Below are 24,144 nucleotides of genomic sequence, written 5' to 3'. Positions count from 1 at the left end.
AACAGAAAAATGGAGGGAAAAGAGTGTTAATGGAAAAGTAAAACCAAACGTCATTTAAAAAGTGAGGTCATACAGCACTGATTCCTATTAGATGTGTTCAGAACATAGCTCAAGAGCATAAACAGCCCATAGGATTTCCCACGTAGAATATTTTTTTGTTTTCAGTATTTCACTTCCATTTTATATGGTGATTCATTCATAGATTCATTCAGTGATTCTTTTTAATCATTATTATTATTTTGGTTTTATCTAGATAAATTCAGAAAGCCCAGCAAGAATGAACAATACTATGTTGACATCAAAGCTGAATTTGGTTGGGTATATCAACTTCAGGCAGCCACACCAGGCTTTTCTGGTCCCTTTCCAGTCTACCGGCTCTTTTCCCAATGTGGAATACTCTCTCCAAAAGTACACAACAGGGCATCTCTGAGATTTAAGGCTCATTATTTGGCAGCTTGCAGAGCTACAATGGGTGCAACACCTCTCTGAAACCACAGAATGCCTACCTGGATCAGCTACTGGCATCTGAAAATAGTCTATGTGGGTGTGTGCAAACATCGATACATGATCTCATATATCACACTTCCAATCTATACAGTAGGAGATATTCATGCACTCAGTGAACACATTATTTTCCCCAAGCACGGGAAAGTGTATGACCTCAATTTGTACAGGGAGGAAAACACTTCTGAGACGCTAATTTTAATTAGAATATTATTACCAATATTTTAAAATGGGTTGATTCCACATTATCAGATGGCATGCTCTACATAAATGTTATCAAGAAAAATGTTGTGGAAACATTAACACCATCTTATTAACATCTGGAGAAAACGACATCACATTAAAGCAAATGCCAGTACCATAAAATAAAGGCAAACAGTGGGAAATAAATTAGAGCTGTACTAAACACAGCATGTTATTGATACAGTAGCTGAAATAAATATAGAAACTGCCTTTCAGCAGGAAAACAGATCCAGGAACTGCCTTTTTTAGCTAGATGCAGAATGATCAGCTAGAGGAGATCCCACTGCAGTTTTTTACATTCGCATGTCCATGTTAACTTTTCTTATCCAGCTTCACAGAGCTATAGCTTCAATACTACAGTAGGGAAACACATTAATTTTGACAACCAAAATAAGTTTTTAAGAAATGGTGAGACTCTTGGTATGTTACACCTTGATCAAGCAAAAAAATTTCAGCACTTTTTTAATCTTAAGCACCTCATTAACTCCATGAAGTCACAAAGGGAAAGTGAATGTAATGTAAATGGGTTTTGATCCTTCCCATTAAGAAATGAAAAGGGCCTTTAAAACTAGAACTGAACATGTTCGCAGGGTGAAGTCACATGTATGAATCCAAAGTGAGGTCTGAGCTCCTTTGACATCCTTCACAAACACTGCTTACCAGCCTCATAAAGCAACCTCCACCTGCTCCCACAGGCAGCCACACCACAAGTCCTGGAAAAGTGCACCTGGGTTGTGCTCTGGTGCACAGAGCATGAAATGGGAAACTTCCCACAGGCAACTCCCTGGGAATTCTTGAGAATAGGTCCCAATGGTGTCCAACAAGAGGGAAGCTTTGGTATGTTTCTTCTTTCTAATCAGATTAAAATACGGATTTCATTTTGCTCCAAACAAGAAAGGTTTCTCCACTATTTCAAGATATTAATACTTTTTCTGTCACTGGTGACTTAGACTTCAAAGTCATTTTGTTCCCTGTTCATCCAAAGCGTATTTCCTGTGCCAGAGAACTGTAGCAGTTCAGCAAAAATCATTTGCATCTGCAGAATGGAAGAAAGCTGCAATATTGCCAATATAACAAGATATTCCAGAGAAATCTTACATTCAAAAGGAAGGACACTTCAGGAATAAGATGATTTTCCACCTGATGTTGCAGAAGGTTACAGAGTTAATAATGCTGTATATTAAAAGGTCGATGCTAGAGTTCTGCCCTCAGATAAGGAGCACAAGACAGCCCACAAGCGCATAGAACTTACGTGGTACACATACAAAACATTCATGCTGCCCTTTCACACTCCATCTGCAACACTTCGGTGGATAGTTCAACAAATGGGGCAGATGAGATGGAAAAGGTGTAATGTTTTCACCAGATGGTTCACAAAGCCAGGCAATTTGTTCCTCTGGAAGCATAACAGTGATTTCAAGATCAAATAACAAAACCATCAAGCCAGGAAAATTAACAGCTAGAGGGAAAGCTGGAAGAGTCTAAGAGCTGCCATACCTTGCTGTAAGTGCCATCACATTAGTCACCCACCCTCCCATACAGTTCAGATATCAACTCTCCATTCTTCCAACTGAGAAAGAAACACACCCAACACCCCTGTTGTCACCCACCCTCCCAAACGAGGCTGATCCTACACAAAACAGGATGGAAGAAACAGGAGGCTCAATCAGAGTGAAAAACAAAAGGTCATCACCAGTCACGCGGCTGGGTATGGTCCACAGTTTTGTTATGTGGCAAGCAGGAAAAAAACAGTGGGAGACTCTGGTTTGTTTTTTGTTTTGTTTTTTCTCCTGGAAGCTATGGAGGAAGGGGACAACTTTTGGCAGGGGAAATAGCAGGACATTTGTCAAAGGCCCGAAACCTCCACTTCTCATTATGGGGCCAGGGCAGAGGATCCAATCCAGCAGTGATATAGATTAATCACTTTTCATTAAGAGCCAATAAACAAACTCCAGTCAGAACAAGCATTTCTGCCAGTACCCCTGTGTTGCCATTTATAATTGCCATAAGGAAACAGCAAAGGAGCACCAGAGTTGCAAATGTAATTTATAGGGTTTTAAGATCTAATACTTCTCTATAATATTAAATTAAATAGCAGTCTTTATTAAAAAGGAAATTACATTTCACCTTGCTACATTCTAGAATATATATATATACACACACATATATAAAACATTATTTTCAGTTGTCATCTTCGAAGAGTGGAAGGGGAGGCAGGATTGATTACTGCTAAGAGCAAGTCCTTGAAAACATACTTAAGCTGAGGTGGTTTATACTATACAGCTTTCCTCTAGAGGCTATAGCCCAAGCTTCAAAATTCAGTGGACAATGAATGGCACACACCAGACAAAACAAACCAGGCTGAAAATCGGACTGGACTTCAGGTTATTTCTTAGGGGATGAATGCAGAGGAAGAGAGCAGGCTGGTACATGGTGTATCTCCTTTAAAGCAGGAGCTCTCAGGGCAACGATGACACATACAGAACTCTTCTGAATAAAATCCAGTTGTGCAGAACACCAGATGCCAGCAGGGGAAGCACACAGAAGGGAAATGATTCGGAGAGGCCACCTTGCAAAAACAACATAAACTACGATGTACAGCCTGAGATCTTTGGCATGTGATCAGGAAACACATCTGGCTCCAAATACTTCAAGGGGATTTATCCCAGGAAATAGGCAGCACAGGTTGCAGGCAGAAAGAACAAGGAGGGCAGGTGTCATACCTATACCTGCCATGATGTATTTGGTACACAAACCACAGAAGCAGTTAAAGGCACTCAGATTTGTTGGAGAGTATGTAGGACCCTTAAAAGAGCTCTGAAGAAATGCAGAAGTGGGGAGGAAGGAAAGTGACACCACATCACAGCACAAATCCACTGAAATGGCAAGCCCTCTGATGGGGCTAATATAATAAAAACTAAAGCAGGATGTGTAACTAAGATCTGAGTTCCTGCTACCCTGACTAAAATCTCAGGAGTGTCACTGTGTTAATGCAAACACCTTCCTCAGCACTGGTTTCACATAAGCTGTGTCCAGGAGGACAACTCAAGATGGTGACACATTCCGATTCCTCTGCTCCAAGCTACCTGGGCACAAAGATGACTGTGATCTGGAGTATTGAACCACACCAGTAATGAGCCAGCACACTTCTCATGGGCACAACACTACAACATGCCCAGATTCTACTGGTTTGGAGCTACATGGAGTCTGAACCCATATCTGCCTGCATCTGTCTGATGCTGTCATGCCAAAGAGTCCCCTAGAGCTTGGCACCCAGTTCTTCTCCCAGCATCCTTCATGGTCCTGCCCTCCTTTAACAGGCCTGCTTGGCACATCACCACTACCCTTCCTCTTCCACACCCAAGGCACAAGAACAGCCACCCCCATGTCCCCATCATGTTACCTGTATCCAGAACATCACATTCAAACACTTTATTACCACTCTTGCTCCCTGTCTCTGTGTTATCCCAGCACAAGAGATCTGCTTCATACACAGCTGGAGCTTTTAATAAACTATCTATGGACAAAAAATGAAACAACCTGCCATATAAAAGGAATTTTTATTAATATCAGTTTTCATTGAATCCTTTTATTTTTCTTAGCCATCGTAAATTTTCACTGTAAATTACCAAAATATCTCTTTTTAAATCAGCACAGAGAAGTTTTATAGGGACAATACCTGTAGCAGTGGTACCACTGAGCTACATGAGCAAGAAGCATCCCTGTAAATGAATTTAGGTAAGTCAGGTTCAAAATAAACGTCTTTTGTTCCCAGAAATCAGTAGATAAACCATTGTGCATTGCTTTCTGATTTTTCTCCTCATTTTAACACGCTTTTCATAAGAGGCCCTTTTCAGAGGTCCCAGTCACATTCTCATTTACTTATATAAAGCACTATTCTAAAAAGAAATAAACAAAACAGTTAATAATAATTTAAAAAAAACCAAAAAACCACACACTACAAACCATCCAGGCTTCCATAGCTACAAAAGAAACCCAAATCCTTAGCAAAGTATTAGCAATTTGTTCTGTAGCATTGCCTCTTAAATCCTCTTCTGCAACTGAAAAGGTAGTTCTGCCAAAAACGATGCTGTAAAAAAAGAAACTTAAGGTTTCATGTTTACAGCTTCATAGCAATTTCCATATTGAATGTACTCAGCTTACATGTAGAGAGGCTTCTTTTTTTTTGCCTCCTTCCACTAGATCCTCAACTCAGAAGCACTTCTTAAAGCCGGGCTACATCTACATTAATCATAAGAAAACATAAATCTGATTTTTAAAAGAAAAACTTTTTTTTTTTTTGCTTTCCCATTTTGATTTAAAACATTTAAAGGATTGAATGGTCCCATAAGACCTCTGGAGCTAAGCCTGCTTCCCCACAAAGTTTCTTATTACCTTTGAGTTTAAAAAGCTGAAACATTTCAACAATTTATGCTGAAATGTCAATGCAAAGGGAGGATTTTTGCTTTGTTTGGACTTATGAAGTCTTTTCCTCCTTTTGAAACTAAAAAAAAACCCAAAATCAAATGACATTTAAAGGCTTAAAGATACAAAAAATCATTTTCTTCCTTCAAAATATCAATTCATCACAAGTATGTTCAATGTGAATAGTTCGTAACTCTCTTAGGTGAAAAGTAATTTTTTACTGTTGAAGCATTTTAGATTAAATGTTTGACCATCTGAAACGTCTCCCTGGCAAATATTTGGTTATTTATTCCCCTTGCATTCTTCTCTCTCCTACATCATTACGGCAATTTACTTGCCCTGTAGGCTAAAGGATGCCCTCAGATGTATAGACACAACCTTAACCTCTCAGAACACAGCTACACAGCATACCTGAAGCCCTTCTATCCCAATCCAATGGAGGACAGATGCAACTCGTTGCAAAGAACATGTCATCTGTTTTTTTTCCTTCTTCCCTCATCACATGTCACTTAAATTTGAAAAATCCCTTCAGTTTAATTAAATCAGCCCATACCCATCTGAGACAAAAATGTACCCGTTTCAGAAGTAACTGTCTACTTAGCATCGAAAGCAACGGCCATACAAATCAGCATTAAGCTACAAATATCTTTGCATGATTTGCACTAGTTTAGAAAACATACCTTTACATAAACTTTTACAGAAGATGTTCAGAAATGACTGGATACTTGCTGACTGCCCTGTAGATATACTGACTCCTGCAAAAATCAAAGGAAAAGGGAGCCAACCTCTGTCTTTCCAGTCACCAAGAAAAAAAATATGAATCTATCAGTCAGACAGAAGAAGAATATGAGATGGCATTGACAAAAATTTGCTTGAGAGAGAAATCCTGTTTGATTATATACAACCCACCACACTACTTAGTGATCAGCAGCTGTGACAAGGGGGACATCTTCTCTCTGGGAATCTAAAACAGACTTCCATGAAGAAGGCAATAGCTTCTGCATAATTACTAACTTTGCACCCCAAAAGGAAAACTATCTTTGCAATCCCTTGTGTTATGGAGTAGCCCAGATTTTGGCTCCTTCTTGCCTCTCATGGGCTCAAAAACTTCCTTAATGTTAAGGATAACCCGTAGGCATCCGTCAAGCAGTGAAGGTGCACTGAGCTTTCATGAGAGATAAATTGTCTGGACCTAGCCCATTTCAGCTTCTTGTAACTTGACTTCTTATTGCCCAAAATTTAACATTAATAACAGATTTAATTAATGAATATAGCACCAGATCACCATCTCCCAGAATCATAACGCTGTAATCTTAAAGGATGAAGTGCACTGCACTCACTTTATAAGGGTTTATGAAGCATGTGTTATAAAAGTACCTCAACCATAAGGCTTTTATACCTTGGCACTCATTTCAATACAATCCCATAAAATCCAAGCAATCTTTAAGTGTTAAAGGTGACTTTCACTACTGTATTTATTATTGGATAATGAAAAATGAGTCAGACACCCATAGAAAAAGAGCAATGAAATAGACTTTTCTGGGACTTTTGCGTTGGGTCTACATTACATGTACCGTGACCAAAGAACCAAATAGCTCTCTCAAGACCTTTCAGGCACTTCATATTATTCTGTCTCAAGAACTTCCTATCAAGAATTACAGATGAACCCCTACTCTGCAGTATCCCATTGTTTCTCATTGAACTTTCCAGATGCCAACAGCTGTTTCTGTAAGCATCCAACTCCCATGAAGGACCTCCTCCATAGACTCCTCCAGCTGTGCTGCATACTGCAGTTCTCTACTCCGGTAAGTTTGTTTGAGAAGACAGCATAGATCTCTGACATTAACATTAGTGGGAGCCCATTTTGTCAACCAGAAATGATGGAGGCATAAACCTGCTGTCTGAACAGCACACCCTCCCCACCAGGATCAAGCTTCTCAGGTTCACTGTTAACTTAAAAAGCCCCTCAGCAGGATCTTGGTACTGTCAGAAATAAAATCAAGAGCTTGAGCTAAAACCAACCAAATATGTACCTTGTCTCAACAGAACTTGGAAGCAGTAGTTCAAGGGAGCATAAATCTGGCCTATGAGGATGAACAACCTACATGCATGAGATACTAGTACTAAAGATACTCAGGCACTAAGCGTGCAATTGGAATACAATACCCATACCCATACCCAGTGTGTGGTACATACAGTTGGCTCAGTCAGGGAAGAGTACACATTTAAGATTACAGCATCTCAGTAATTCTTTCATTCACTTCCTGTAAAAATTAAAAGGGATGGATATGACAGAAAGACTCTGGGGACACTCTGAGATAGAGCAGTTTGGTGGCTAAAGAATGATTATCTATTGTTCTCCTGTCTGAAAATCCATAGGAGAGATATCTTATGTTATTAACTCTGAGAAAAGAGATTAGTAAAACACAATTAAATGAGGACCAGCACCACCTTGCCTTTTCTAAAAAGGTGGACATCAGCCCTCCATGCACAGTTACAGTGAATAACCTTGGTTAATCTTTCTGATCTCTATTGTTTATCATATTTAATTATATCCAGATTACAATTACAATTAATTGTGCAAATTTGTACAAAATTAAAACACGCTCTTGGCATTGCAGGCATACCTGCCATAAATTACCATACCAAAACAAAACACATCGCAGAATTCCCAGCTCACACACCCTATGGAGAGAGCACTTCATTTAATTACCACCTTGAGCAGCTACACAAGAGCACAGATGCACCTTGCAGGATGCCCTGGGCATAAGGAGCAAATCAAGGCTAAATTGGATACAATGCAAGAGCTCCTCAAGGAAAACCACTCAGCCATTCTCCTTGGCAGGTGGGAAATGGAAATATATTATGGCTGCAAGGCTTAAGCAAAATCAGAGCTGGGAAAAGAACTCAGATACTTTAAGTCTGCCATCCTAACCTGTCCACAACACCAAATCCCAGGCTGCATCCAATTTGCATGCACAGGAGTGGAATAAGCCATCATGCTAGACCCAACAAAGCAGAACATCTCATCTTTGTTTTACTGCTAAGCAGGTCAGAACAACATGACTCCCTGCTTTCTCTTGTCTTTTGGCACTGGACACATGTACTTTTCACTTTTAATTACAAGGCACAGCAAGCATTTTCTTGTTAAATTTCAGGTGCCAGTGGGGATGGAAGCCATCCAAAAAGCATGTGTTTGACCTGGCAAAGAGTGACGGCTTGGCAACACCCACATGCTTCGTTGTAAAACCTCATTGTCACAGCAAGGCAGATTTTAACCAAGGTTACTCCATCCCATTATACTCTTGTTATAGCTGCACATTCTCCAGCTCCCCACAGATCATCAGAACAAAGTCCTCTGCCACAGTCATCCCATCTTCCTGAGGCCACTTTGGTGCTGTGTGCTGTTCAGCTATTTGCCAATGGCTTTTCCATATCGCAGCAGGTTCATGCATAATTCCCCTATATGAACGACCAAATGGGTTACAAGCATCACCACTTATGGCTGGTTTTGATATAACCAGTTTGACCAGCACTTCCATGACTGGGCCTGAACCAGAAGGAGAAGGAATCCCAGCTGGTGACCTTAGGCAACAACCAGTGCTTCCACCAGAAAAACAGACACCAAATCAGGAGAGGGGAAACGTAAAGCTTCTGATCTATATTATGCATTGCTCTGGAGTCTGGTATTTCTGCGTAGTACAGTTCTGCATGATGCCTTTTAACTCTTTTTGGTTTACATATGAAATCCCTAACTGTCACAACATCTGACACATTGTTTTGTGGTCACCAGCTTTTTCTAGTGACATGAAACAGCTCTGATCCCAAACTGTGTGTCCAGAAAGAGAAAAGCAGCATTCACTGTTGTAATTATATGTTATTTGAGTAAATGCACGGTTTTGCTATTCTCCATAAAACTACAACATAATTTTCACCATGATGGTAACTTACCAAGTAAGCAGAAATAGTTACAGAAAATAATGTTATCAGTAAAGAGAGGCTGTAAGCACCACAGCTGCTGAAACTGAGAACATCATTTGTAAAAACATTCCTCTGATTATCAGTCTCACTTGGGAGAACACTTTATGTGGGAATAAGTTTACTCACAGTAGTTGCCCCATTACAGAAAACAAAGAGATGTGCATGGATAGTTACTCATGGAGGGAAACTTCTGCAGCCTATATACAGCAGTCTACTTTATCTGAGGACAGTAGAGTGTTTCATGACTCTTTAGAAAAATAAAAATTGTATTATCTATCTCCCTTGAGGCCATTAAAGCTGAATACAATTTCAAATGCATCATTGCTTCTCCTCTGCTTACACACTTTATTTTTCTGCTTTTTAGACAGATTGCAGAGAGAACATAGACAACAGTCAGCTTTATCAATGCTCACAACCAGATGCTAATGATCTATCTCAATTTACTAACCTGGTATCTATTACTCATGTCACTCACTGTCCCTAAAGTACTTCTCTTCTTAACAGCCTCCCACTGAAGGAAGTCGAGGATGTAGGAGAAGGTCTATCCATTTTCTGGATTGAAGACTAAGGCCCCCAAAAATTAAAGGTTAAAGTTACAAAACATGATGGCATTGCAGTACTCTGCGCAGTAGCACCCAGCTGTGGCTGCAAGCTCCACACACTAGATCACATGTCAGGGATCCTAATATATTGGAAGGTTCAGGACTTAGGAACAGGATTCACAACTACCAGCTCACTGGCTTTGATGTTTTCCATTACATTTGCAAAATTAGCTTCCAGTGATACAGTCCTTGCAGGTTTATGGTAGAAGTCTTGTCTGCAATTACACACCAAGAAGGTGAGCAACTGCACCAGTGACACTGAAACACAGCTGCCATGTCCTGTTCCAAGAGGGTCACTGATACCTCGCAGCCTTGGGAAAAACGACGTATTTTCCTTTCTATATCCTTCCATGCACACACATGCCTCCCTTATTAGCCACCTCATACCTGTGGGCAGAGTGCTCAGAACTGTCCTTGGCTCTCAGACCAGGACAATTAAAAACATTAACTCTGCCATGGGGTTTTATCTTCTTGTTCTTAAACTAAGTCCAAACAATGACTGCGCTAGCTATGAAAAAGAAAGGTTTGTAACTGCATGAAGGAAAATTAACTAGTTTTTCGTCAAATCAGTACGGCAACAAAGGTTTTATCTGCAGCACAACCCTGATACTTTGTTTTAGGAATAAACTGGCAAAAAGATCCAGTGCTGCTTAGGAGAAAGCATTTTACACAAAGTTGATCACATCAGAGCTGAAGTCAGAGTTACTGCACTTACACTGTAAGAGGCAGATGTGCACACATCCAGAAAGTGAGATGGGGTCCCGACCCTTCAACTGCCAGCACATACCCTGCAGACACTGTTCATCTATTCTACTAAAAAATGAGAATTCACTCAATGAGTAATGCTGGATTTCCTTATTCTTCACTTTGGAAAATAATGAAATAAAAAAACATTTCACTAAACATTGCTGGGTTTGAGGGTTGGGGTTGGCAGGGCAGTTACTTTCCTTAAAGAAAAATAAATGTATTCTGATGAACCAGCTCATATCACTAAAGATCAAGGTCAGACCATTACACAGTATTCAAAAGGACCCACCTGCCCCTTTTCCAAGAGCTGCTCTCCACCCATTCTATTATTTTTCCTCCTCTTTAATAACAGGACATGCTGACTCGTTATTATTGATTGATTACCCTGCTGTCTGTGAAGCACCATTCCCCTTCTCGTTAATTCAAAACTACCTCATTTTTCATACTTCATAAATTAATATATGATTGGAGCTGCAGCAGCGAAGGAGGTGGCCATGTTTCATAGAGAGGTAGGGAGGGTGGAGAAAGGAAGGAGGTCTCACAGACCTGCCCTATGTCAGGATCTGCAGCTGTGCCCGCCCTGCTGACAGGCTGGGGGTTAAGTACAGGCAGCCCCTCAGGATGTGAAGGATCCCAGCAGCCCCTCTTCCTCCCTGCAGCCAAGACAAGGCACTCCGAAAGCTCACACAGGTCCACTCCAACCACTCCACAAAAGCAATGGCCATGCTAAGCGGCAAGATTGCAGCTTTATTTTAGTGGATATTATAACTTCTGATCTGTCCTTTAACACTTAATAGCTAAATTAGAGCAAGCTACCTTATTATTAGACACCGGCAGTTAGCTCTGGAAAGTCCAGATCTAAAAGTGGATGTGACCTTTCCAGTTTTACCACATCTCCTCTCCTTACAGCCTCAGACCATCCCCACTAAGGCTCTGCAGGACCCTGACTCTAGCGATTCAAGGTAAAGCAATCAGAAAGAGCAACAGGAGAGGTGGGCTGACTTCTGGAAGCCAAACACGGAAGCACTGTCACACATGTGCACCAGTATCCTGCCAAGGTGATTCTTACCCCAAAACTGGCCTTTTTTTCCCAAACCATTGTTTGCAAGTCATAGAAAAACAAAGCTGAAATATTGGCTTGGGTTTTTCCCATCTTTCTCCCCTCACAGTCTGACTCCACAGCCATTCCAGTAGACAAACAAGTGCAGTGACACTCTCTTCAACCAATCTTAGTTTTTTTTAAAGATGTTGGGACAGGGAATGGTATGTTTAAAGTGGTAGATACCTACATTTACCACCACAAACAGTGCTCACCTACTCTATTTTGCACACAAAAGCAATCTCAGGGAAGTCTGCCTGGTAAATAAGCCAAGTCAAAAGGGTTTGAAATCTGATTTGTCTTTCCCTAAAATCTATATCTGCTTTCATCCAAGTGCCCAATTTTTTCCCAAAGCCACAGACGGCATCTAAACAGAGATTTCAGGGTCACAGTTCCAGTCCTTGGTGGATAAATGGCAATAGCAAGTGTCTGATTTTTTCTTATTTCTCTAAAACATCTTCTGTCTACATGCTTACTTTTATCAACCAGACTTGCAATATCTGTGAAGACTAAAATGAAATTTATTTGACAAAACATTTTTAATAAAGCCAACTTAACCCTCATTTTATTCTCTACATTTATTAATTAAATTCTGCGTTAAGTTTCCATTTGCTTTCAGTACTTCAGCAGTAATGTGTATTAGATGAGTTCAGAAACCTATGAAAAATGCAAGTAAAAGCTCTTGGAATGCGTAAGTGCAAAGACATGAAATGCAGATTCAGAAAGGTACACACAGGCAAACTCAGTTCTGGAATTTCATAATATATGAATTTTTTTTCTTCATAAACACTGAAATGATGTGTTTCAATGTAGCATCTTTAAGATAGGTATAAACAGAAACCCATCTCTCTTCTAACCCTCTTTTTTCCACCCTCATTAAATAGTGCCATATGTGAGCCTTTTGTTAATTATCTCAATTGTGTTTAATTTTAGAAACAGCTGATGAGCAGTGTGTTGGATCCAGTGGGCTTTGGGGTTTTTTGTTTCTTTGGTTTTTAATACATCTACTTTTTCAGAGAATTAACTGAAAAAGGCCCAAGAATCCCTAGTTTGCATGTTCACGCATACTGAGAGTCAGCCTGCCCTGGAGTACAATGATCAGATTGTTCCTTTTTTAAGAAAGCAGAAAACTTCTGTTGGGGATCTCTCATAAGCTTGGGTCCCAATTCTGTGCTGTATGTGCTGACAAATGGTCACATCCCATATCCCAGAGATGCTACACAACCTTCATTTATCTCTATGATTTCTATCAAGTCAGAAATAGTAACATTAAAATCTGTAAATGAACAGATAGTAGTTCCTTCTTTCTTTAAGCACAGGACCCTATAGGTCAGGTCAGGTCCTAGTGTGACATCTGACATGCCAGGCCCCATAGCCCCAGACTGCAGCAGGGCAGAGCACCCTTGCACAGGAACCCCTTGACTAAAGATCCAAAGGAAGGCACAATCTCCAAATATAATAATAAATTTATTTGTGCATACTGAAAAAGATCCTATACATTTAGAGTATTCTAACAACACCCATATTTTGCCTTTACACCTCAACATCTTCCATGCATTGATCTTAAACCATGTTTGAAATCACTAATAAACTAAGTCATCCGGCATCAGGAAACAATATTTCTTATGTATGAAAGGTCAGAGAAACTTACAGAGTAAATATGACTTTTCTAAATTTAAAAGAGACAAAAATCCCCTCAAAAGGAGAAGTTCCTAAAATTATTTTCTCCAGGTATTACAACACACCTGCAACTCAAGAGATCTCTTTCACACAGTTTCTGGTCATGGTTCTGCAAACATTTACAAAAATTCTCTATTTTCTCAGGTGACAAATTCAAGCTGAATTCATCAGAAAAGTAGAGAGAATTCCATGCACAACAGCTCATAAGAGTCCATCTAGTAGATAAAACACATCATGTCACACATCCTCTGATTCTGCAGGTGACCTTGTGGATATCATCTTTGTTTCACCAGTAAGTGAAGAAAAATGTTACTTCTCCCACCTTTATCCTCCTATTTAAATTGTCAGCTCTGGAGACTGACATTGACTGTCCCTGGAGTATATTTATGACACAGAATACACTGAGATGTTAACCAGATCACAGTCACATTTGTAAAACCCACTGGTATAACCAGAGCAGACAAATCTGAGCTCACCTAATCCAGGTGCTGTGTTTTAGAGCTACAGCCTTTCTTGTACAGCAATGGACAGGTTCTGCCCACACAGGCTCTGGACTGATTGGCATGGGTTTTGGAGAGCCGAAAAGCACAAGAACATCACACGCAGCTCAACAGGTCCAGAGAAGGAGTGCACGAAGAGATAATGACAGCTCCATTTGCAGCTCAGGTAATTAAGGCCTTGTCAATGGCAGCTGCAAAACCAAGAGCTTTTTAGTAACTGTATTTCACTGGGCTGCAGGGAAAGATCAGGGATGAAAGACAGTAGAAACAACTGGTTCTATCACTCCTGCCCTGTGGCTCTAACTCAGCCCCTTTGCCTTTGTGTTACAAATACGTTTCCTGAGATCACACCAGCAAGTGCCAGTTTGCAACACATGCTGTTTATCACAGTGTCAGCATAATAAGGAAAAAGGGTCCAACAAAACCTTCCATCTGCCAAATGGTTTTAGGATACTCCAGAGCTCAGTTTCTCACTGATATCTTGGGATGCAACCCTAGGAAAAAGCAGCAGATGACTAATGGGAGCTGTGGCAAAGGATGGCAGCTCAGTTCAGGCTGGGTTAGCAAGGATCAGGTGCATGTTGGAACCACTGCTTCATCATCAGCATTTGATGAGTAAGGAGAGAACAAAATGCTGTGGAATTCCCTTCGGGATCAAATGGACTAAGAAATAAAGTCAAAACCAAAATCTGTTTTGACCATGGTTCTGCCCTGAGGCACCAATCACAGCTGAAGGATTCCCTTTGGAGACATATGAGGCCAGGGCAGGATTTGCTCTCGGTCACTCTCTAAGTAAGCAAGAAGAAATAAAAAGGAGGTCAAAGCGACTTGCACTCATTTATGATCTCCAACTGCTGTAACAGGAGGTGTCACTCTCAATGTGCTAGCTAGTTTCCAGTCAGGTAAATGCAGTCCTCTGCAGTTTCAATATTACAATCACAATTAAATTCTTGCTTCATTAACCTGAACTGCAACGCAGCATTGCTCTCTGCCAGCTCATAAACAGTTGCCATGCTTCATCCCCAAGAAGATGCACAGAAACAAACAAATCTAATTAGATTTCGCTTTCAGAGCTTCTGACTCTCCAAATACCTCTAAACGTTTCTCATTCTGATAGGCCAAGTTTGGAGGCATGACTAGGTATCAGAGGTGCCACACGCCTTTGGCTTTTATAGCTTCAGCGGTTTGGACTGGCCCTTTATTTTGACTTTATGACAGCTGGGAAACTAGTCTGCAAAACCATTTTCTCAAAGCTCTTTAACTGAGCACCATAACTTTATTTCTGCTTTCTGCTGTTTGCAACTAGTGTTCAAATCCCTTAGCTAGAAGGTCTATCTATAAATAAAATCTCTAATGCTTCAGTTCTGCTATAAGGGAAAAACGGGGGAATCCACATTTCAGTCACTGCACCTGGATGATATTTCTGAGCAGAGAGTCGGCATAAAAGGCTTCAGACCTTTTAATTCTTCAAGTCATCACCTACAACAATGATGGTAACAGTGCAGGAGAAAAGCTAAATGTGACTGCACCCAATGGAACTGCAAAGCAAATTCATGAAGGAAGGTATTTCTAAGACATCACAACCGGCATCTCAGATCTTAAATGCGATCAGGACCTCCTGGTTATCCACATCTCATCTGAGCAGTACCCTATACAGGCAAGTGCTTTTTGGTTTGATTTTGTCAGAGTTGTCATTCACTTCCTTTTTCCTCTCTTCGTTTTCTTTTAAATGCTTTTTAACCCCATCCTCTCAACCTCTACAGGAATCCCAAGGGCAGAAATAAAAGTTTCAAAGTGAAAACTGGGTTTTCAACTACACACCACCTTCACCAAGAATATTCACTCTTCACAGAACATTTAATGGAAAAAGTAACGCGTGAAATCTACGGTTCAACAATTCCTTGAGATTCAAAATTGCACCTCAGTGTCTGCAAGGAGCAGTGCTTCAGATATATGGGACTTCCATTCTTCTTTCTGCACCCTTTGGAAGGACTTTGCATCCTGCCATGAGGCATCAATTCTAAAATGAATCCTGTTATTGTCAATCAAGAAGAAATCAAATGTTCTTGGGATGAGGGATCTCATCCAGCAGGCCAATCCATGCTGGAGAATAGGGACTTGCAGAACTTCAGCTCCAAAGCAGTGCCATTTTGAAGGGCAGGCAGTTAGTGAAAAAAATCACAGGGTTAATTTGTTGTGGAAATTATCCAATTTTCTATCAGAAAGTTTTCAACAACCAAAAAGAAAAAAGAGGTAGAAAGAAAATGAGAATTTAAAAAGTCAAGAGAAATGTTCTTATTAAAACAGAAGAGGCTTTTCCACTTAGTGCTTTGCAAGAAATAAACAATTTTAATTCCCACACTGCTGTGAAAATCTGCCTCTAGTAAAATGTAACTAATGCCCAAAATATAGCATTAAATTAAAGGTCAGCAGGGAACTGAGATCTCTGCCCAGCAGAGAGTAAGCAGTCTTTGTCATATCCCTAAAGACAGACCAGAGGCTATAGAGGAAAAAAGGCAAAGCTATGCTTTTTGCAAGTCTCAGCTTTTCTGAGCATTCAGCCATCTGCCCTTAAATCCCATTCATCTGTAAAGAAGAGGTGCTGCTAAACAAATATGAAAGTTTCTCCTTTCTGAAGTTCACCACAGAATCATCAGGCTTGTTGCAATCTGTGTGTCAATGGGGCAAAGCAGATGCTGCTCATGTGGCCTCTCAGGCGAACAACTGGGTGGGCAGATGCACTGAGGGGGAAAATGTGTCCTGGAATACACTCTGCCCATTAGAACACCTTCATGGTGGTGGAAGTGTCAAAACCACAGGCACTTGGCTTCTCACTAGGACCCAAAACAGTAACTCTTTAGAAAGCCATGGCCCCCAGGCCTTCAGAGCTCTCTGACTGTTCCATGTAACGATCACCTGGAATTTCATAGTATTAATGAGAACTCAGTGTAGATTTTCTTGATCCAAATACAAGCCCCTAGTGTGCAAGTGAAAGAAGAAACAGCCCAAGCACCTGCAGGAGAGCAGATACAAGTCTGGCAGTTTCAGTTCCCAGCAGCACAGGCTGTATGCACAGTTACAAAGTGGTGTGAAACCCTGAGCTCATTAGTTCTTAGGAGATGAGAATTAGCAGCACGACTGCTCCACATGAAGATGAAGTAGTCTCAGCTCATGGCAGGAAGAATTTCTCCTCTGGTGCAGCCAGAGGCTAGGGATTCACATTGGGCTGCAGCCTGCTTGACTCTTTGTTATGTCGGCACTCTGAGGTGGTCTCATTTCAAATGATGGGTGCTTTCAGATCACCAAGTTGGCCCTGATCACTCACAATGGTACTTGACAGGCAAGAGAAATGAAGACTGGGAAGAAGTATTCTCAGTGACTTCTTGTATTATTTGCATGTTTGTTATATTGATTTAATTATAACGGCAAACCTGAAACCTCAGATTAAACAATGGCAAAGTGTGTTTTCCAAATACCTTCTTATGATGTCTAGGAATTGGACAGCCCTTAGCTCCAAAACCAGCGATCAGCAGGTTAGGTCAGCAGACGAAGTGGCCTCTAAATGCCAAACGACAGCAGAGCCAAGGGGTGCCCAGGGAGAATTCCAGCTGGCCTGGATTTATCACCATGATGACCAGAGAGATTGTGTTTCTTCAACTCTTCCCCTCTCAGCTGCCTCTCTTCTCTTCAGGCATAAAGCCATGATATCTCTGTGGTGATTTTGCCCACTGACAAACACTAGTGCCTGATGTGTTTCACTGAGGAGCAAGGGGCAGGACTGACTGACCAGCTGCTTCCAGGCTGCTCCAACATTTGTCAGTCTGCTGTGTCAGGAAAGACATGTCAATACTCAACAGGACACCAAATACAGACAGGAGTAACATCAAACACCCTCTTGAGGCTCTCCTGTTAGGGATGGGAGACACACACAGGAGCAGCTTACAAAGAAGAGAACATGAAATTAATAAAATTGACTAAACATATAAACCAAACTGAAACAAAAGTTTTGAGCTCGAAAAAGAAAGGCAAGTGATACATGAAGCTAACCGAGGACTTGTTTTTGCATCAGTGTTACATAGCTGCTGCACAAACATTAACTTAGTTGTGGGCAGAAAAAAACCCAAAGAGAATTAAATAAGTATTTTAAGGCCTATGTCATCAAATCTCACATCTACATGTAGCACATGTTCCAGAATTTCACCAAATTATTCCTACATTAAGCTCAATATTTCTTCCAGAAAGGAATCCTTGTCGTAAGAAAAGGGTGTTGGAGTTACATAATGCAGGAGGGGAAGGTGTGCATCAAGCGTGGCTTTATTGGGACAAAGCAGGAAGGGGAATGACACAGGCTCCCAGACCATGGGTTGTAGCCGCGCCTCACCCATCTGCTCAGCTTCTGCATTTCTGGCCTTATCTGATCCCCCATATTGCAATAAGCAGAGATGTTGGTATTGAGAAATCAGTGTCCCACCATGACCTGACAGCACTGAGCAGTGAAATACAGTAGAAGCTTCCAAAAATTTTACAATATTCCCACTAAATTTTTTTAAAGAAATTATAAATAAAAAGCTTTTCTTTTAAAAGAGGAAAGAAACAAGCCAGTGTTTAAATCCTCTTGCCTCTTAAGTGAGCCCAGAGTTACGCTACAATTCAGGTAAATGATGTTTATATAACTGGCATTTGGCTGAATGCATAATTCCTATTTAACAGCTGAAGAGAGGCATTTTGGGCCTTCAAAGAAATCTGACAGGTAATTCCCACTGTAGTTCTGCAGGGTAGCTGAGAGGTAATTATCCTTCTCACTAGTAAATCAATTAGGAACGAATGTATGGAAAGCGTTTCCCCTCCTCCAAGTAACTGCTAATCCTCTAAGCGCTAATGAGCTGACAGGGCTAGCAACAGTGTGCAAAGCCATCACAAATCGACAGGAGCTGCGAGGCATGCAGGGTCCCATAAGTACCTGGGAGCTAATGCCTCAGGAGAGGATATCTTGCCTGGAAAGTGTCTGCATGATTTACTGTGTGTGCAAAGGCCCTGGTAATGTGTTGCTTTTGATATCTCCCTCCCCATTTGTTGCCTCAATCAAAGACAATTTTTGATGCTCACAAGACATCACTGCATCGTGTTCAACAGGTCAGCACTTGTGCTGTTAGAGGTGAAACACAAGGATCCAGACTTTCTCTACTGGGCTTCAATTCACCTGTTGCTTTGTGATTCATTATTCTCTAGGAGATCATGAAAAACATGATGTTTACCCTGCAGGACACCATAACAGCGTTCACCCAGAGAGACTTTGAGAAGATTGCATCCCAAAGGCATTTTTTGCAGTTCACAACCTCATGAATGTGTAAGGGGTGGGTGGACAGTAAACCTGATACTGAATTCAGAAAATCCCAGATGCTCCAACCCAGTGACACCTTCTCCAGGTATTTTTCAAATGCTGCATGGATGTTTGGAATTGCTTAGATGGTCAAAGCAGCAGAGTCAGCTCTGCGTTCAGACATATCAGCACTTTAACCATGCTCACTAACAGTGTCCATACATCTATAACAGGTAGAAGAATGAAGAACAAGTTGTTCCCACAGTAGCCAGCACTGAAGATGCTTTCCTATGGGTTTTCCTTACAGCTTGTTTCTCAGTTTCAAAAGGCTTTTAGATAGGGAGAAGTAGGAAGACAGACAGATAGGTCCAGGAATCAGCTCCTTGAGACGTAACACCAAAAAAAATTCTTAAAAATTGTCATCCAAAATAATAAAACAGCAGGTAAAGATAGGTGTGCATGCCACTAGACGATGAAATTTAGGTGCTATTAATTAAAAAAAAAACACAAACAAAAGACTACTGATCTCTAAAGCTCAATAGCTTGAGAAATTGCTAGAAGATAACTGTATATCCTAATACTCTAGTTTGTGAGTGAGACTTTACACCAGTGACATAGGATTTGTAACTGAGCATATTGCCTTTGATTTTGGGTGGGCAGAGTTGCTCTGGAAACAGAAGAAGGAGATTTAACTCTTCAGTGGCCAATATGTTGAATATGAGGGGTGTGAAGGCCAGGAAATCTCATTACAAAGCATCTTCCTTCCATTTTGCTCAGGAAAAAGTCAAGGTTGTTTTAATGAGAATTCAGCTTCTGCATCAGAAAAAAATATAAGCTATGGCCTGCCCACTGCATTCTCCCTCTCTTCTATACATACACATATATGGTTGTCAATAGTAATCAGGGCTCTGGCTGCCTTAAGGTTACACACAAACAAACAAATTCTGAAACCTATGTAGACTGACCATTACTACAATAGTAGTGATATGAGCACTACAAGTATCAAGATACTAGTTTGGAAACCTACTGATGGAGATGGGCAGTTTGGAAGTGATCAAGTGGAATGGGCTGCACCCTATTCGAACACAACTCCCCTGCCAGCAATTAACGACGTGCTGCAGCCCTCCCACACTGATTTCTGTGGGTGGCTGAAAGCATCTCTGTCCCACTATGTTCTTTTAATCAACACAGGCAATAATTTTAAACCAAAAAGGCACTGAGTAGAAACTCCTGGGCTGCACTCTGTGAGCCACCTGCAGCCCTAATTGCATCACGTGGGAAGCATGAGCAGGGGGTTTGAAAGCTATGACCTCATCTTCTCTCCTACACATTCAAATCAAACCTTAGGTCTCCCACCCACTCTCCGAGGCATACTCTGCTTTCAGCCCCCTTACATGATGCAACCAATGAAAATGTCATTTACTTCTTTACCTCCAATTTCCAGCTAGGGAAAGCATAAAGAGGAAAAGAGTCGAATGTGGAAATAAATGTGTTTTACTCAGTATTTCTTTTAATGAGATAGAGAAGGCAGGGAGAGGTGTATTAGCCAAAGTGTAAGCAAGAGTGCCAGAAATGTTTGTGTGAGTTCAGCTTCTTTAAAGGTATAACAGGCAGAAGCAAATAAAAGCAACACTTTTATTTCTCCAACACGTTCAGCAGGAGATAAAGCACTCCATCCCCATCACAAGTAAAACAGGCACAGTTCTACTGGATTCCATGGAATTGCACTAGCACAACTTAGACTGCAAATTCAAGCTCTTGTGAATTACCAACAGATCTCACTTTAGGATCATAATTCCTCTCAGAATGAACAGAATGCTGTAATTTAGTTTCTATAGCTACCACCTTGATGGCTCTCCCTTACCTTCCTCTTGTTAGTGGGGCTGACATAAAGGTAGCTCAGCACAGTCTTCAGGCCTACTTTGTCATTTAGCTTTTCATAGGTAGTGCCATAGTCTGTTGACCTGGAGAAAAGAGGAGACAAAAAGAGTTTGCAGTTATTAGAGCTCGGGGGATGGGAAGGAAAGGACTGTGTGAACAGGTGCTCAAAGTTACAGCTTAAGCTTTACTACCCTTAAAACTTGAGCTTTTGTGTTTCATTCAGGGTGGCCAGCAGAAAAGAGAAGAAAACGTGAGTCCTTTGGGGTGGAGTCTGTCTCTGCATCAATTGATCCTACACACCTGGGGAGCTGTGGTGCACCCATGAACATGGATTTTGGGGGCAGGCTCTGCTCTTGTGTGCTGGTGGGGGTTCCAAATGATATCTACATCAGAGGACTGATCTCAGCAGCACCCTTAGCACCAATTCTCTTTTCAGATAAATCCAGCAGAAGAATCCAAATTAAACCCATCAACAGTTTTATTTAAGTAGGCTGATTTTTGACTTGGAGATGGGGATCCAAATGTGGCTCAGAATTGTAACAGCTAAACTCGTGTGTAGATAAAAATGTACCTAAACTGGCATCTTGAGTCCTCAGTCACCCCCATCCTACTTTGTGCCAGGAATTTAATTTTTCTGAGTTACAAAGACAGATTCAGGCCCCTACACTAGCAAATCCCCCTCAGAGGAGCAGATGATCTGGGGGTGGCATTACCCATTCGTGACTGGGGAAAAGGGCTGCTTCGTCAGAGAGGGTTTTCTGTAGCTTCTTCCTCCTCCTCATTTGTGGGCATGTTGGAAACCTTACTTTGCCCTTCTTGTTTCTCTGCTGTTTTCGTATTCTGCTTTTCCTAAAAAAACCAAGATTTTTTCCTACCAGAACAAATCAACAGCTACCTAGTACAGGATCCCACAACTGAAGAGTGATGAGCACCAGCTTGTTTTTAGGAGGGGTGTCACAACCCGCATCAGAAGCCCACCCACTGCATCCAAACTGTGGAGAAAGCCTGGCCTCTGACCCTACACAGCTTCTATCATGTGGACAGAGCAAACACGATCCTTATCAGGTGGACAAGAAAAGACCCTCACAAAAAGCCTACCTGGACATACCTATGATTCTGTTAGAATGAGAATTCATGGCCCCAGCCCTCCTCTCTACACACGCTTTTTACTATACAAATCATTAGAGAATATGTAGCAACTCAGTGCCTTTCCCAGTAAACAGCCCCAGTAATTTTCTGATTTTCTAAGTTCAGCAAGTCCCCAGCATCTGCAGCTTTGTGGTTCTGCCTGAGACCAATCCTCTGCTCCTTGCCTGTCTGGCAGAGGAATGGTCCAAGTCACCCTTCTGGCACCACAGTGAACAGAGCTGCTGTGCCCAGCAGCTCCAGGCTCTCACTGCAGTGACTGCAGAAACTGAGTGATGGCAGAAGCTGCACCCACCTCTGCTGGTTTTCTTGCTGCTGGTGAAGTCCAGAATGGCAGCGGAAGAGACGTGTTGCAAAAACAGGTTTCAGGCTTCCAAGTTGCAGGACCCATGAAGTCAAAAGTTTGTTTTATCACTGACGTGGCTCCAACACACTTGCTTTCATGCATCTTTCAGTCACAATTACTAAATGTCTTGCGAACTGGTTCTTTCCTTAAATGCATGAACCAACCTTCCTGCTTTGAACACTCAGCTGTCAGGGATGCTTCAAGTCTTAACTTGCTTGTGTTCTAGTTTAGCTGTTTAATACTAAAAGGGAGCTAAGTACTAGCTCTATTTACACTTAATACTCTTTTGTACTAATGCACAGTTTTGGTACTTGCTGAGCTTCACAGAGACATCCCAAAGGATATTACAATAATGTACTGTATTTCCATAGCACTTTGCCATCCAAAGAATCTGAAACTCTTGTCTTGCTAGGTGTCAATACCACCCAAAAAAACTAGCAGCTTTCCTCCTCCAGCTAACCTTGAAACTGAGGCAGCTCAGTTAATAAAACTGAATGATCCAGGCCAATTAATTCCACTACGTGAGGCCTCCTATACATGCAAATTCAACAGGTCAGGAATCCTCAAGCAACACTAAGCTCTTAGCAGAGGGGAACACACAGAGTACAAAAACTGAGGTGCTTCTTTGACCTCACCCTTCCAACAGCACCAAAGCTCTGAACAGCCACATTCTTGACTACACATGTACCAACCACCAGCCAGGGAAAGAGATCACTGGTTTCAATCAGCATTCAAAGAGAATACAAATAATAGTTTAATATTCTGACAAAGCTACTTTGGTTTTGTTCTCCCAGTCATTTTCAGATCTCCCAAAATGCCTTGCACTTCTAAAGATGCAGGCTGGATGCCCTAATGACTCTTTCTCATTAAACCATTATCACTCATTGCATTTGCCCTTTCAAAGAATAGCTAGAAAGGAAGTAGGATCATTATTCTGTTAGCTTCTCTAAGGCTTTCTTTATTATCATGACAGTCACCACTGGCTTCACAGAAACGTCTCAAAGGATATCACAATAATATACTGTATTTCCACAGCACTTCCCCATCCAAAGAATCTGAAGCTTTTGTCTCATGTTAATCCATTCAAACTAACGAAGTCCCAAGGGACACACTGGGAAATATTATCTCTATTCTAGAGATGAAGAAACTGAAAGCTTGCATAGGTAATGGTTCATTTTTTCAAAAGCAAGCACCCACAAGTAGTCATTTCAGCTTCTATAATCATCTAGTGTATGGCTCAATACTCAAACCTACTAAACTCCTACCACCAAACTGCCTAATTCTTGAACAAGTATTTACCAAAAAGAAAAAAAAAAAAAGTTGTCTGGCTAATTCTAGCAACCTAAGTCTGGCTCAGCTTTTAATCTTAACTTGAACCGTTCTCCTTCCTTAATTACTTATCTTTGCAGTCAAAGACTTCTAACTGTAAATTAATTAGCCCCCATGTCCTTACAGTTGCTTGGCACTACAGGCAGTCTGGATACCCTGTTTTCTCCTTTTCCTCTGGTCAGAATAGGATTCACCTCAAAGCACATCATTAAAGGAGCGGAGAGGAAGAAACGTTGTAGTTATATCAAAACAACAATGATTCAGTGATATAAAAGACTCTTTCCATGACTTGTACCCCAAATGGCTCCTTTAACTTTGGTTGGGCCTTTTATGGCCAACTG

The 24,144-nt window shown here is 41.1% G+C and overlaps 1 protein-coding gene across 1 annotated transcript in view; it reads right to left on the bottom strand.

Annotated features, from left to right (window-relative positions):
• Positions 1–24,144, bottom strand: part of SORCS3 (sortilin related VPS10 domain containing receptor 3) — a gene marked incomplete at its 3' end in the record, with an annotated part of 289,707 nt that overhangs the window by 138,101 nt on the left and 127,462 nt on the right. Inside the window, exon 3 of the mRNA XM_080347514.1 lies at positions 20,966–21,065. Coding sequence (XP_080203640.1) covers positions 20,966–21,065 — 100 coding nt within the window. The remainder of the gene's footprint in view (positions 1–20,965; positions 21,066–24,144) is intronic.

Source organism: Nesoenas mayeri (genome assembly GCF_963082525.1).
Source record: "Nesoenas mayeri genome assembly, chromosome: 7".
NCBI classification, from domain to species: domain Eukaryota; kingdom Metazoa; phylum Chordata; class Aves; order Columbiformes; family Columbidae; genus Nesoenas; species Nesoenas mayeri.
The sequence above is the reverse complement of the archived record's forward strand: the minus strand, read 5'-3'. Positions and strand labels throughout refer to the sequence as shown.